Raw genomic sequence first — 15,907 nt, 5'->3', positions numbered from 1 at the left:
CAGCGGAGGGTATAAACCTTTAAAAAATAAATAATCTAGAAATGAAATGTACGCAACAGTGCTGGCATCTCTTCCTTCCCAACATAAAGCTATAAAGTGTGAGGTGTGTCCTACATATTTAAAACATTTGTAGCCTGTTGTTCATTTCATTTAATTTCATGGCTGAAATTAAAAATAACAGTGAATCTAGCAAATAAAACTGGAAGCCAGAGCAAGAAAAGGGGATTTAACTACCCTTAAATGCTCTTCTGAATTGTTTGTACAGTTTCCTAAAGGACAAACAGGAGGAGGGATGCCTTCCTGTCATTCATAGGCAGACCATTCCATAGCATGGGGCCAGCACTGTAAAAGGTCGAGACTGAGCAATGGTGGCAGGGGTGGACTGGCACTTTAACTTATTGAGAAGGTTCCCAGGCACCCATTGCCCTGTTGGACCACTAATGGCCAGGATCAAGCTGAGCCCAGAGGCAGCTCAGTCCTCCGCTGTAGCAACATGAAATAGGTGTAGGTATGCCTATACTTGCTGTCCTCATTGCCACAGCCCGGGTGTAAGGTGAACGGCCCCTACAATACTGCCAGCATCACAGGTGCTACTGGAGTCAGCTTGCTCCAGGACTGTTTTAACATCCCGGTTCTGCCATTGTGTGGCAGGAGGGAATAAAGAGAAAGGAGCTGCTGGGAAAACTGGAGTTGATCACGTGTTTATCCAGGGAGAGACTGTTCTTTAGGCATGCTGCTCTAAGCATGCTGCTCTGGTTTGCCTGTAGGTCATGTGGCTAGGTGGACTGATCCTGCTACAAAGAACTGTCTATTCTTTAGGAAAGTACACAAACCTTTCCTTTAAATGCCTTAATGCAGTGCTTTAAGCAATGTCTAACACTCTATTTACATTCATTTTTAGGGCACAAAGTTATGGATAATAATGGAATATTTAGGTGGGGGATCAGCTCTGGATCTTGTAAGTATTCTAATTAAGTTTTTTTTTTAATTATGTATTCTTGTTAGGAATATGGCTTTGTTCTCTTCATGAGTGGCTGCTCACTTTAGTTGATACTTGTAATTTTCCAGTGAAGGCCATTCCTGCATTAAAGCAAATGTAAACATACAGGTTTGAGGGAAATATGCTGATTATAGGTAGTTTTACATTAAAAGTCCACATATGTGTTTCATTCTCTGTGCATTGCACCAAAGTGAATCCAGAACAAGCTACTCTTGTTAATGTACTATTAGTAATAGGTTTTTAATGGCATGCTAATATTGTACACATTTTTAAAAGATTGTAAGACCTTTAAGACAAGGAACTTTTGCTTTTAATATGGAAACTTCCATGCACATTGGTGATAAAGCTCTATATCTAAAACAAAGTGGGTGTTTTGTGTCAATAATGAAAATAACAAAATCATACAGAATTAACTAAGTATTAACACAAAAGAAAAAGAAAAAAGAACTGGCAGTGCAACGTTAAGAGTAATTGAATGTCATTGTGTGGGGGGGGGTTCAATTGACCTTAAGAACTTATATAACCCTGGTGGAAGAGAGGTGGTGTGTGTGGGGGGGTGGGGTCTAGCTTGCTTCTTTTGAAGTTGATGGTTGCTTATCAGTAGGGCAGGGGAATGGGGTTGCCTACCCCATGGTGCAGAGTGCTAAGCTTCAGTACTGCAGTCCAAGCTCTGCTCATGACCTGAGTTCGATCCCGATGAAAGTTGGTTTCAGGTAGCCGACTCAGCTTTCCATCCTTTCGAGGTCGGTAAAATGAGTACCCAGCTTGCTGAGGGTAAAGGGAAGATGACTGGGGAGGCACTGGCAAATCACCCCGTAAACAAAGTCTGCCTAGTAAATGTCGGGATGTGACATCACTCCATGGGTCAGGAATGATCCGGTGCTTGCACAGGGGACCTTTACCTTTTTACCCATAAATTAGGGGTTTCTGCATTCATGGGATTCCTCAGGTATGCAGTTTGTTTAATTAACACCCTTCCCATATCATTAGGTGATAAACAAGCATGCTTGTGTAATGGGTGTCATTTGAAAGGGAGAAAAATTGGTCTACTCTGGATCAGGCTAAACTTTCCAGGCAGTGCTTCATGGGCCCCCAGCTTGTCAGTCTTTATCTCCCTCCTCTTTTCAAGAAACATGTGAGTTAGGCATCTGTTCCTATTTTATTGGAGAGTGTAATTGGAGATTGTAATTTGGACTGAGGCTACCAAGTGATTCAGCACCTGGGCAGGAACACCTTCATCTGCCCAACAAACTTTGCTGCTGGTACAAACTGGTGGTTTGTTGTTGTTTTTTTGCTATGCAACAGTCCTGTTGATGCAGTGACTACAATATTCCTTTTTGTCTGGTTACAGATGAGCTTGAGTGCAAGCTGTCTGCCTTGTGTCTCAAATATATTTTAAGTAGAAGCACAGAGCAAATTTTTCTCAGTAGCAGGAGAAAGACTCATCAGCTTCAGAAAATAGAACCACTAACAAGCTGAAAGATAGAACTCCCCCCCCCCCATCAAATTTAAATACACTAAAATGTTTCCCTTGGAAATAGGAACTGGGAATGTTCTGTGGAAGCAAAGTACAGTGAACAGGGTTGAAACTGACTTGGCTTTTCCATTTTGGCAGTTTAAATTTAAACTATGAAAAGGCCCATTGCTAATCACAAATGCAGTGTTCATGTTGGATGCATCATAGGAGGGACTAAAAAAGCAGCAAGTCCTAGGTGGTGGTATGTGGTTTTCCCCTATCCCCCAGTCCAGCTCCACCGCAGCCCTGTAGAGTAGATCCACCCTTTTCCTGTAAGATAATACAGCTCAGTATTTATAATGAGGTTCTGAAACCTTATTCACATTCAGTATTTTTGTATATTTCATACCACTAAAATTTTGCCCCTGGCTTTTGACGAGACCTGTGTACAGAGGCAGTTTTTTTTTTACCAGGAAAAGCATCTGTTTCAACCTTAACAGCATTCTTCTCCTTCTTTCTGCTGGAATCTGGAAAGAGCAGGGAGGAAGAAACATCTGGCTACTCTTCAGTACCAAAGTACTTATGGTACAGTTACAGTTTAGAAGCAGGACAGTTGGAAGAACATTCAGAACTGCATGTTCACGCATAACTGCCATATTTGAAACACTCCCTGCATATCAAGACTCATAGACAAAATGGCCTCATCTCACCCCAAGCATAATATCTTAATGATGTCAGCGCACACATTCAGCTGTAAGTCACTGAGTGATGTTACTGAGTAATGTATGTGTAGACCTGCCCATATTGGTAGCAGAACTTAACTGTGGGTGATGTGCTCCCATGAACTCTGAGCCAGTGCCAGATGTGGTCTTGTGCATATGTTGTGCATATAGTGTATGGTGCCCAAATTAATGGGTAGTAATACTGATCTTACTTCTTCTCTGAGGCAAGGGCATCTTGTAGCTGTAGGTTATTGTCATGCCCCTAACCGGGGAGGCAGGACCAAATTAAAATTCCTGTTGCCCCTAGCGGGGCATTAACCTCCTGGATTTCAGTCTTTTGTCCTGCCTAGAGGGGAGAGCAGTGATTTTCACAGCTCTGTGTGATTTAGATTGGGAGAGAGAGATCAGTTTGTCTTTCCCTTTGTTTTTTCCCTCAGTCCTTATATCCTTTTGTCCCATTTCTTACCCGTCCGTCCTAGTCTCCCCTGTGTTGTTTTCCTTCCCCTTAGTCCCCCGGGGGATCGGGGAAGAAGAGTGGGAGAATGGCGGACGCCATTTTGAGGAGAGAGGACGACCTTTTCTCCGAAGATTATACGGTGGGGCTGGTCCAATTCGCCCTGGAGGACAACGGTCCATCCAATGGTCACAAAAGCGGACCCTTGGTGGCAACATAATCGTGTGTGGAGCAACCGACCGCCCGAGAAGTCGCCGCACAGCCTAAGGCGAAAAAGGTGCGAAAAGCCGAGCCTGGCCGGCCCCAAACGGAGGAGACGTGGCGGCAGCAAGTTTGGCGGTGGAGCGAAAGCTGGCGGGAAGGTCCCTGCCGTCTCCTCGCAAGTCCAGCTCACCGCAGCAGCCCTGCCCGCGACCCCGGTTCCCGTGGCACAGGAGGCTATCCCGACGGGAGGTGGTAACGTACCCCCCCCCTCTTGGAACAGACAGACGGCCGATTCGCACCAGGTTTCCCCTCCTTTTCTGTAGATCCTGTAGGGGGATGCTTTAGTTCTATGGAACAGGCGATGGCTGCTCAATTCCTTAGCAACCCATTTCCTACCCCTGGGATGGCAACGGGTCGGTTTTTGTCAGCAGAACAAGCAAATGACATGGTGAATTTAGCCTTACAGAGGCAGTGGCAAGCCTTTCAGGCATTCCAGTTGCGCCTGCCTCAGTCTCCCTGGGTGCCTACCACTGGATTCCCTTCCACCTCCGTCTCTCAGTCCCATACAGGGGGGGGGGGAAGAGCCCATTCAGGGGGACCCTCAAAGGGGGAGACCTCCAGCTCATGGCTCACTAAGGCATCCATGAAGGCCCACTAAGGCATCCATGAAAGCCCACACACAGACTGCTTCTCAAGATCAGCCTGTTTCACCCAGCCATCAGGACTCCCTCTCCTCTGACCAAGAATCAGCTGGAGAAGGCTGCGAGGAGGGGGAGTTCAACTCGAACGACGAGATTCCCTGACAGGAGGAACAGCAACCTAGGCTGTTCTCGGGAGAGGATTTCCAGGGGCTACTGGCAAAGGCTATGCTGGCCCTGGATCTCAATGAGGAGCAGCAGTCTGCAGAGGAGACCAAATCCAAGTTCAAGCAGGGAGTCAGAGTGCTTCCCTAGAAGGAAGACTCAGAGCAACCTAGTCCCTTTCCCAGAGTTTTTCATAAGAGCCTTAACGGATGAGTGGGATAGCCCCTCCTTCAATAAGCAAGTTCCTGCTCACGTGAAGAAGCATTATAGCCTGGCTACCCATGCTATGCAGATGCTAAAGGTCCATTTAGTGGATGCGCCAGTGGCTGACCTCCAGGCACCTGGCTTGATCCCAGAGGATGGGGTAGGCTCCATCCGCGACCAGTTGGACAGAAAGACGGATCATCTGGCAAGGAAGGCCCACGAAGCCTCGGCCCTAGCCATACAGACCAGCACCACCACCTCCATTTTTGCCAGGGCGTCTTATTTGTGGGTCAAGAATCTAATCCAGCTGGTGCTGGCAGATAACCGCCGGGTGGTAGGGGGCCTGGAAAGGGTGCTGAGCGCCATCACCCTAATGGCAGACGCTTCATTGGACACTATGTCATTTGTGGCTAGGTCCATAGCGTCCACCACCTCCATCAAAAGGGCCCTATGGCTCAGAGCCTGGCCTGCTGACTTTAGTTCTAAGACCATCCTCATGTCTTATCCCATTAGGGAAGGTCAGCTTTTTGGGGAAAAGATGGATGGCATACTGATTGAAACTAGGGACAAAAGCACGTACTCCCAAGACAACTACGGAAGGAAAATAGGACCTCATCCTACCCTTCCTTTCGTTCAACCAAGGTCGCACCTAGGTACCGAGCGGATTATAGGAAAGGTTCCTGGAACACCAATAGATCCTTTCGGAAAGGAGGGAAGTTCCAGAGACAAGGCCAATCCAGACCTGACAAAGGGGATAAGTTCCCCAAGAACAACAACTCCCACTGACGCCACCTTGCTGGGAGTGGGGGGGAGACTTCAGGCTTTAAGCCCCATATGGGCCAGGTCCAACCCGGATTCATGGGTATCCCAAATAATCTCCTAGGGATACCTCCTGGAATTTTCTTCCCATCCTCGGGACCGCTTCCTTTCTTCCCCTCTTCCCCTAAAAAAGGGGAAAAGGGCCAGAACCACCAGAGCCATCCAGCATCTGTTACAGATCAAAGCCGTGGAGAAGGTTCCTGCCCCGGAGAGGGGGCGGGGAGTCTACTCCATATTCTTCACGGTCCCAAAGAAAAATGGGGACTGGAGGGCCATCCTCAATCTAAAGTATATAAACAGGAGGATGAGGTGCAAGCACTTCCGGATGGAAACCTTAAGATCCAACGTGGAGTCCCTCCAACCACAGACCTTCATGACGGCAGTGGATCTAACAGAGGCTTACCTCCACATCCCCATCCACCCTTCCCACAGGCGGTTCTTTCGTTTCACCCATGGCCACGGCCATTATCAGTTCAGGGCCCTTCCCTTCGGGCTCGCTTCTGCCCCTCGGGTATTTACGAAGACCCTGGTGACAGTGATAGCCACCCTCAGACGAGTCCATCCAGGTACACCCGTACCTGGACAACATCCTGATTTGCGCTCAGTCCAGGGAACAATCCAGGGCTCACACCACCAGAGTAGTTCAGACACTCCAATCCCATATTTAGTGAACTTCAAGAAAAGTTCCCTCACCCCATCACAGGTTCTGGTGTATCTGGGGGTCCGTATAGATTCTCAGACAAGTTCATTATCTCTGTCCCGGGAGCGGGTAGAAAAGATTGTCCTTCTGGCTTCGTCCGCCGTCAAGACCAAATTGCCCAGACTTATGTTCCTAGCAAAATTACTAGGCCATATGATTTCTTGTATAGTGGTGGTACCCTGGGCCAGATTCCACTCCAGGCCTTTGCAATGAATCCTTCGTCCACATCAGAGGGACATAGGAAAAAAGAGGGACAAGCCTATCACTTTGCCTCCCGGGGTCCGCAGGAGCCTGCGCTGGTGGGCGACAAGATCCAATCTGATCAAATCCACCCAGTACTTACACGAGGACCCTCTCCAGCTATTTACAGACGCCAGCCTGGAGGGTTGGGGGGCCACCTTCCATGGACAGTTAACACAGGGACGCTGGTCTTCTCAGAAGGCGACACAGCATATCAAACTGTTGGAGTAAGAGCAGTGAGATTGGCACTTCTACATTTTTCAAAGGACATTCGCGACCATCACTTCTTAGTCTGGACGGACAATACAACTACCAAGGCCCACCTGAACAAACGGGGGCACAAGGTCAACTGTGCTACATCAAGAAGCAGTCAAAATATTCAAATGGTCTCAGAACACGGTCCTTTCCCTACGGGCAGAACACATAAAGGGAATCCTAAACGTGGAAGCCGACTGGCTGAGCCGGCAACGGGTAGACGAAGGGGAGTGGTCCTTAGATCGAGACTCCTTTCATCTCATCACTCAAAAATTTGGTCTTCCAGAGGTCGATTTGTTCACCTCGTCAGACAACTCCAAACTTTCAAGATTCTTCTCGAGATACTTCCACCCAAGGGCGGAGAGAGTTGACGCCCTCCTCAACCCCTGGCCGAAGACTCTCCTGTACGCTTTTCCACCCCTGCCGATTCTACCAAAGGTCCTTCGCAAGGTTCAATTGGAGAAAGCAAACGTCCTCCTTGTGGCTCCGTTTTGGCCTCGCAGACCATGGTTTGCCACGCTACGCCAACTGGCAGTTCAAGAGCCATGGCTGATACCATTGGGGTGGGGGATCCTTCGCCAGGGACCCCTAGACCATCCAGACCCCCAGAGGTTTTGCTTGACCTTTTGGCACTTGAAAGGATGAGCCTCGCCAAATTGGGGTACTCAGAGGAAGTAGTGAATACCATTCTGGAGGCACTTAGACCTCCGACCCGACGTATTTATTCAGCATCCTGGAAGGTGTTTGTGAGATGGGCACGTCGAAAGAAATTCAACCCTCTACAACCAGGAACCAGCAACATCTTGGGATTTCTGCAAGAGGGAGTGCGGTTAAACCTGTCAGCTTCCACTCTTGAGTCATCAGGTTGCGGCTATAGCTGCTGTTGTCCCTCTGGTGGAGGGAGTATCGATTTCCAAACACCGGCACATCGTCTCCTTCCTGAAAGGGGTAACCCAGACTCGTCCACCTACCGTTCACCGGTTTCCTACTTGGAACCTCAACATTGTACTCAAGGCCTTAACAAAGGAACCCTTCGAGCCCCTTCGTACAGTTCCTATGAAAATTCTTAGGATGAAGGTACTCTTCCTGGTGGCCATCACATCGGCTCGGCGCGTTTCAGAGTTGCGGGCCCTTTCCATCCGTCAGGGCCTTTGTATTTTTCACAAGGATAAGGTGGTGTTATGGCCAGACCCCACCTTTATTCCAAAAGTCAACTCTCCTTTTCACTGAGGCCAGGACATTTCTCTTCCTTCGTTCTGCCAGAAGCCTTCTTGTCCAAGAGAGCGAGTTTGGCATGTGCTGGATCTGCGTGGAGCCCTGCGCATTTTCATCAAGAGAATGGCTAACCTAAGAAAGACGGACTATCTGTTCATTAACATATTAAACCCTAACAGGGGTCTCAGAATGTCAGCGGCATCGATCAGTTAAGCCTTAAAGAATACTATTGTTGAGGCATACAAGGTATCCAAGGTTCCTGTTCCACATGGAATTACAGCCCATTCGCTACGAAGCGTCTCTACAACGGCGGCTTTTGACAAGCAATCCCCTGTTGATGAGATTTGTCAAGCGGCCACGTGGTCCACAGTGTCAACGTTTGTCAAGCATTATAAAATCAATGCATGGTTGTCAACACAGGCGGCATTCGGTCGCAGAGTTTTACAGCATGTCGTGGGTGAAAGCATGTAACCCACCCTGATCGGAGCTCTTATAGGTCCCACAGCTACAAGATGCCCTTGCCTCAGAGGAGAATGGAGCCTTGACTACTTACCATGAAGGCTCCTTCTCTTCTGAGGCGAAGGGCATCTTGCCCACCCAGGCGAAGATTCAAGACAACATGCTATCGGAGAATCAAGACAACATGCTACTGTCCATACGTCCAAGAGTACAATCAACTTCAGACCTACACTCAGGTTCCACTACCTGACTGTTAAGTTATAGGAAAGTTCCTTCCTGTTTTTCGTTGGTTAATGTTACAGTTTGTTCTGTTATACCTTGTTTATTCCTGTCTATGAGCTAGGCAAGCCTGTGACTGAAATCCAGGGGGTTAATGTCCCGCTAGGGGCAACAGGAATTTTAATTTGGTCCTGCCTCCCCGGTTAGGGGCGTGACAATAACCCACAGCTACAAGATGCCCTTCGCCTCAGAAGAGAAGGAGCCCTCACGGTAAGTAGTCAAGGCTCCGTTCTTGCTCTAGAGGATTTGTTCTTGAGCAGAGTGAGGAGATAATGAGGAAAACTGGATCTTGCTCTTGGTATCCACTCTGATAGGCACCTTCCAACACAGTGTGTTGCATTTACTAGGGGTTTACTGTGGCTTTGTGATCTTCAGTTTCTGTCCCTGAAATCCCTGCACTAGCCAGAAACTCTTAGGGAGTTACAGCATTCCAACTGTTTTCCTTGATGATGTTTCCAAGCCACCCGTCTAGTTCCATATGGTTACGAGCAACCATTTCTATAGTGACTGTTGTGGAACATATGTACGCATGTGACATTTTTTTCCTTGCCTGCAAATCTTTTTAAAAAGAAAAACAGTGACATTTCAAATTCATCCCGGGAGCTGGTGGAGGCCAAAGTTAAAAATAAAATACGAACTATGTTTTCTTGTGCTTCCCCCCACCCTCAAGCTACGGGCTGGCCCATTTGACGAGTTCCAGATTGCTACAATGCTGAAGGAAATCTTGAAAGGTCTTGATTATCTACATTCAGAGAAGAAAATCCACAGAGATATTAAAGGTGCACATACATTTAAACTAGTGTGAAAGTTCCAGCTTCAAACCTTAGTTCCCTTTTGTTTTTAAATTAGTTGTTGCACTTTCTCTTTCCCTCAAGCTGCCAACGTGTTGTTGTCGGAGCAAGGGGATGTCAAGCTTGCAGATTTTGGGGTTGCTGGGCAACTTACAGATACCCAGATTAAGAGGAATACCTTCGTAGGCACACCATTTTGGATGGCCCCCGAAGTCATTCAGCAGTCGGCCTATGACTCAAAAGTAAGACTTTCTATTGGTTTGCGCTCATGAATCACTTGTTTTGTAAAAGATGCTGTTAAAAGATTCTGTGTTCATGCCACAGCATAGAATATTATAACCTCACTTGCAGAATCTGGTAGCTGTCCAAAATAACCCTGGAGAATATAAGCTTTTGGTGTGTTGTGGGTATGTTTAATCTTTGTCATCAAATTTCTAACCCTGATGACTGCTAATAAGAATACCAAAATTGTGCTTACAGCTTCTGCTAAAGGCATCAAAACCAGAGCCTTTGGGCCCGCAGGAGAAGTTGCCTGTGACTTTTGTCCTCCTCTGTCAATTGAACCCCAGTTATTCCTCTGTCCATGCCCAAGACCTTTTTTTAAACATCTGAAAGCAAAAGGCTGGTATACAAATTACACCCATGGTTCTTGAGTTCAGTTTCAGGCTTTCCTCTTACTACAATGCAGAGCTGTACTGGGTTTCCTGTTGAACTACTTTTCACAGGGCATAATCGCACCCATCTGTGTCCCCCCCACCCCGAGTAAGCACTTCCACCATTTGTCATAATCAAATAACATTAAGCTGAAGAGAACTGGGGTGAGCCTGCTGTTGAAATACACATAACTCTATAGACTAATAAATCTCTGAGGTTGCCTCAATACCCACAGAGCACTACTTCTCTGTGTTGTGTGTGTGTGATGTGTCATTTCATTTTTGCTTCATCTTTGAAACTTTTACTAGTGTTTTTGTTTAAAATAGTGGCTCTGTATAAGTGCAGTGTTGCCTTTTTTCCCTTGCAGGCTGATATTTGGTCTTTGGGAATCACCGCAATCGAACTAGCCAAAGGAGAGCCACCCAACTCAGACATGCATCCAATGCGAGTTCTGTTTCTCATTCCCAAAAACAATCCTCCAACCCTAATAGGAGAGTTCAGCAAACCCTTTAAAGAGTTTATTGATGCATGTCTGAATAAGGACCCAACATTTGTAAGTGTTACTCCTAATTCTGCTTCGGTTTTTGGAAATCAAAACACTTGTAATGAGTGATGATTTTTTTGTAAGAGCAGGTGCAGTGAGTTGTTGTGAATTGTTGGAGCTTTTGAGGTAGGAGGTTGGAGCTTTTTAGGAAGGCATATTTTGAGTGTACACAAAATGCAGTTTGACCGAACAATATCTTTGCAACTTGGCATTTTGTAGCTAGATCCTAGGTACTGTGAGAACTAGGTGGATGGTCTATTCAGAGATTGAGGGGATGAAGAAAACAAAAGGTTTTCTAGGCTAAAATGTATCCCCTACATCGCTCTCCTGAACTTGTAATAACATGTCACATTGAGTTCTGTTGGATTTATGTTAAGTTTATTTTTCTGATATGGCTGTAGTGGACACAGTTGTTGCAGATAACTTCTGTGGAGTAAGAATATGGAAAGGCTCTGGATTATACAGAGCTCTTGGAAGAGGCAGAATAGACAGCCGGCTTCGATTACTTGTTCCTGAAAATATTACCCTGCCATCTAATTGCAAATCTAAATTGTTTGTTTACTTCATTTATATCCTACTTTTCCCCCCAGTGGGGAGCCAAAGTGCCTTACAAGAGATATGAATCAATGTGATGGTTCAACCTGAAATTACCAAAGCTGTGTCCAATGTAAATTTTTCATCTCTTGCAGCGTCCTACAGCAAAAGAACTCCTAAAGCACAAATTCATTCTGAAAAATGCCAAGAAGACCTCTTACCTGACAGAACTTATTGATAGGTTCAAGAGATGGAAAGCGGAAGGACACAGTAGTGATGAAACAGATTCTGATGGTTCTGATTCGTAAGTCAAGGTTGGGGAGGGGAGGGTTGAAGGGATGGGTGCATGTTTGGGGTGCACATTTTGTGCTCTGTGGAGTGTAGAGTTCAGCGCTTGAAACACTGTTTTGAATCATTAGTGTGAACAGCTGTGTTAAGTTTAAATGGTTTCTGCAAGCCAACTGGAAACTGTATTCAGTTATCAGTTGGCAGGCTACCCTTTTGAGTTTTGCAAACTGAAACTTCACAAGATTTAACGTTCTAGAGCCACCATGACTTCAGTAATGAACAAATACTGGTCTTATCATAGCCCCTCTGTCCTTGCCACTTATCCAAGTAATAGCAATCACTTAACACTTTTCAGTACACAAAGTGTGTTGTAGAGCTTGGCCAGAGACAAGAGTGCCATATAGAGACTAGGGGCAACACCCAAAGCTCTGGCAGCACCCCGTGAGGCACAAGAATCAATATGTAGTTTTGTTATAATCTACTTCAGTTGCTGTATGAACAGCAGAGAATGTGGCGCAGATAGATATAAAAATAAGCACTTTGCATGTCTGTATGGGCCTTTCTGAATCATAGCTGTATTTGATTTTTAATTACCGCATATTTGTTCTTATAAGTAAGGTAGGTTAGGCTGGACGAGAGTGACTTTGTCCAAGGTCACCCTCTGAGCTTTCAGAAGAAACCTCTCCCTCCACAGCCTGTGAATTGTACCGTGTGGAATGTATGCATGTGTGTGTTAACATACCGATGTGAATGTTTCTCTGTTTCTCTCTTTCCCCTTCATTTCTGCACCCTGTTTTGGCCAGAAACAATTAACAAAACAATTGTTTAATATCAGTTAGAGACATCATTTGGGACCTTAAGGCCACAAAAAGCAGCTACTCCCATCAAAGGAAATTTAGTAATAGCATGTGAAAATCTGTCTCTCCTGTTGCAAGGCAGATAAGGTGCAAGCCCCATTGGGTAGACTGGAGAAGGAATCCTTATGTTGGGGTGTAAGACTTCATCGTATTTGCAATCTTCTCTGCCCTCAGCTGTTCGCTGTGTCAGTCTGTTAAGAAATGTATTGTTTTTATATAACTTTTTTTGCACACTATGGGTGAAATCCTAACCTGTTATCTAACCCCTGTGTTTTTTGTCCTCATTGGAATGTGGATTTGCAGCCTGCATTTTCCACAGTTTTGCCATGCCCCCCAGTGCCTCAGTAGGAAAAGGCGTCAGAAGCTGCTTAAAATTGGGGAATGGTTTTAAGCTTTTAACAGCAACTTGGATGTGGTTGCAGAAAATATGCACATTTGATTGTCTTTTTAACAAAATAATCTAAAATTGAGAGTAGAGATTTGGTTGTAGTACCATATTCTTGGCCAGTATGCTACAAAGTCTACTTCAGCCTCACACCAAACTTTACTTTGAGTGCATTATATCAGTATGCAATATTTGAGGTTTTTAAGTTATGCAAAAGCATGATACAGTAGCACAGTTCTCTAAACAGTTTCTCCCCCCCCCCCCTTCATAGGGAGTCTAGCAACAAGGAGAATAATTCTCACCCAGAGTGGAGTTTTACTACAGTTCGGAAGAAACCAGATGCCAAGAAACTGCAGAATGGAACAGTACGTCCCGCCAGAATCTCTTTCTATTCTCATGACTCCTTGGAAGCTGTGACAGAGTGCTAACCATGATGCTTGTGAAGCAAAGCCGAATGTCATTTTTCTCTCCCTGTTGCTGCCTGGTAATATTACTTTAAAGCAAGGGGTTGGCAGCCTGTTTCTGTAGGAATTCTTGCCATCCCATATTCATACTTACCTTGGCAACCATAAGGAGTAGAAAATCATCATCATTTTGAAATCAGCTGGGATTCTCAGGATTACAAGAACCCATACTTGGCAATGAAGAGTCATTGGGTTTCATGCAGCTTGCATTGATCAGTCCTACTCTAAAGCCTGTTAGAAAGACAATATTCGTCACTTTAGTCACTAGGATGATGTAAGCCATATTGTGCCCCAGCTGTACTTAAAGGTACTTAGCAGTTGCAAGCCTGATATGCTGCGGTGCCGCAGAGACAGCTGAGAGTTTGTTGCAAATGCCTACTGCTTTTTTTTTTTTCCACTTGCAAAAATCATTGCAGTGGGGTAATTTGATTGGGTTGGCTGTCCCTTGTCTGGGATATTTCAGTGGAAGGTTTGTCTAGTTTGGGGAAAATCATCCATTGCTTATTTGTGGGGGGTGGGCTGTTACTTAACTGGTTGAACTACTGTTTTGTCCCTGCGTGGCTGTCTTCAGCGGCAGACTTCTGTAGTAAAATCCATTGATGCAATAAAATGCTGCCCTATGCAAGTATGATGGACCAATTCTGACTCAGTATAAGGTAGCTTTATGTATTTGTGTGTATACAGCCCTGTGATTGCTATAATTTGCCTACTTGGATGTAGTGGAGTGGACCCCTTGTTTAGGAAAATCTGCCTTCTTTGTGTTTCCCAGGTGTTTTGAAAAAAAAAATTTCCTTTTTCCCCAGGACCAAGATCTTATGAAAACCCTGAGCTGTTTAACAATGATAATCACACCTGTGTTTGCTGAGGTAAATTTTGATTTTGTGCCGTGTCCAGAGCGTGTGCTGTAAGTTTCTAAAATCCTTACAATGTGTTGATTTGCTTCCCAGCTTAAACAGCAGGACACCAATAATGCTAACAAAAAGAAAGCAATTGAAGAACTTGAAAAAAGCATCAATATGGCAGAAGCTGCATGTCCGGGGATCACAGATAAGATGGTGAAGAAACTTATGGAGAAATTTCAGAAGTAAGCCTGCAAGTTCCGCTTCTTAACTTGGGGTTATTCCTTAGGGTGTGACTGCACTGCTGATTACCTCACTTCTTGTTTGTTGTGCAAGTCTCAGAGAGGCCCTGGGATTAGCACAGTGGCAGCCTGGTGGAAGGGCAGATCCACGTACAGCTGGATTGCTACATGAATGAATGAAATAGGGAGAGGAAGAGGCAGAAGACTTGTTTAGTGTGAGCAGTGAGTTCTAAGAATTGATATCACTGTTCAGTAGATGTGATGGATGGCAAACAGCGTGGTGTAGTGGTTAAGAGCGGTGGACTCTGATCTGGAGAACCGGGTTTGATTCCCCACTCCTCCTCCACGTGAGCAGCGGAGGCTAATCTGGTGAACTGGATTTGTTTCCCTACTCCTACACACGAAGCCAGCTGACCTTGGGCTAGTCACAGCTCTCTCAGCCTCACCTACCTCACAGGGTGTCTGTTGTGGGGAGGGGAGGGGAAGGTGATTGTAAGCCGGTTTGAGTTACCCTTAAGCGGTAGAGAAAGTCGGCATATAAAAACCAACTCTTCTTCTTGTATGTGTCTCGTTTCAGGTTTTCTGTTAATGACTCCTAAAGAAACTTTGTCACTGATTGCTGTTCCACACGGACCCAGTATAGCCCACCAAAACCTACTATAAGCTTGGCAATGCTTTTGCTCATGAGCTCCTTGTGCCTTTTTGGATCATTGCGACATATTTAATGATCGGGGATTTGAAAGGACTTACCTCCACTCTTTTGTGATGGGTATACCTGCTTTTTTTGTATTTCCAGGACATTCTTTTTGTAAAGAGCAACTTTTAATATTGTAGTTTTCACCTGTTTAATCCAATTTAAAAAACGGTGAGGCGCAGTTTTTGCTTCTAGATCTAACCAGGGGCTACCAGTTGCCAATCTCAGTGTGCAGAATCTTGGGTGTACCTGTTGCTTCAGATATCACGGACTGCACCCCTTTTACTTGAGTTCATAGGAAGTACATATGCAGCAATGTTTTGTTACTCTCCAAAGAAGGGGATTTTCCAGTCTTACTATTATTATTATCATCATTATTTGGTATGCATAAGTTATAGCTTTTTCTGAGTCACTAAAATTAGACTTTAAGAATAGCTTTTCACAGGAATATATGTGAGAGCACCTTAGACTGTAGGATGTTGCTGTAGCACCTGCTTGAACACCGTAGTCTCTCTCTCTCGGCCCCTGTAAATGTAACAAACCTGTGACAATATCAACTATTTTGAAAACTGGTACAGTATTTTAGGCAGCTCTTTGATCACCTACATTTGAGAGCAATATGTCGATAGCTTTGCAAGTTCACATGTAGCGACTGGTATAGCTTAGTGTATAGTTTGTATGTAGTGTCTTTTAGGGCAGGGTTTCAAGTCATCGTTCATCATGGTAGGAAATTTTAAAGCAATACAGTTGAAGGGCAGGAGGGCTTCTGGCAATAATGGACGCAAGTAGAAATATAGTTTAACTG

General features: G+C 45.4%; 1 protein-coding gene across 1 annotated transcript in view; it reads left to right on the top strand.

Moving 5' to 3' along the window:
* Positions 1 to 15,616, top strand: part of STK26 (serine/threonine kinase 26) — a 41,667-nt gene extending 26,051 nt beyond the window's left edge. Inside the window, exons 3-11 of the mRNA XM_056859494.1 lie at positions 902 to 958; positions 9,481 to 9,589; positions 9,686 to 9,843; positions 10,623 to 10,808; positions 11,489 to 11,637; positions 13,135 to 13,228; positions 14,131 to 14,193; positions 14,275 to 14,411; positions 14,986 to 15,616. Of these exons, the coding sequence (XP_056715472.1) occupies positions 902 to 958; positions 9,481 to 9,589; positions 9,686 to 9,843; positions 10,623 to 10,808; positions 11,489 to 11,637; positions 13,135 to 13,228; positions 14,131 to 14,193; positions 14,275 to 14,411; positions 14,986 to 15,007 (975 nt within the window). The 3' untranslated portion in view covers positions 15,008 to 15,616. The remainder of the gene's footprint in view (positions 1 to 901; positions 959 to 9,480; positions 9,590 to 9,685; positions 9,844 to 10,622; positions 10,809 to 11,488; positions 11,638 to 13,134; positions 13,229 to 14,130; positions 14,194 to 14,274; positions 14,412 to 14,985) is intronic.
* The last annotated feature ends 291 nt before the right edge of the window (positions 15,617 to 15,907 follow it).

This window comes from Euleptes europaea, chromosome 13, assembly GCF_029931775.1.
Source record: "Euleptes europaea isolate rEulEur1 chromosome 13, rEulEur1.hap1, whole genome shotgun sequence".
Classification (NCBI taxonomy): Eukaryota; Metazoa; Chordata; class Lepidosauria; order Squamata; family Sphaerodactylidae; genus Euleptes; species Euleptes europaea.
Note: the sequence above shows the minus strand (reverse complement) of the source record. Positions and strands in the feature narration are given on the sequence as shown.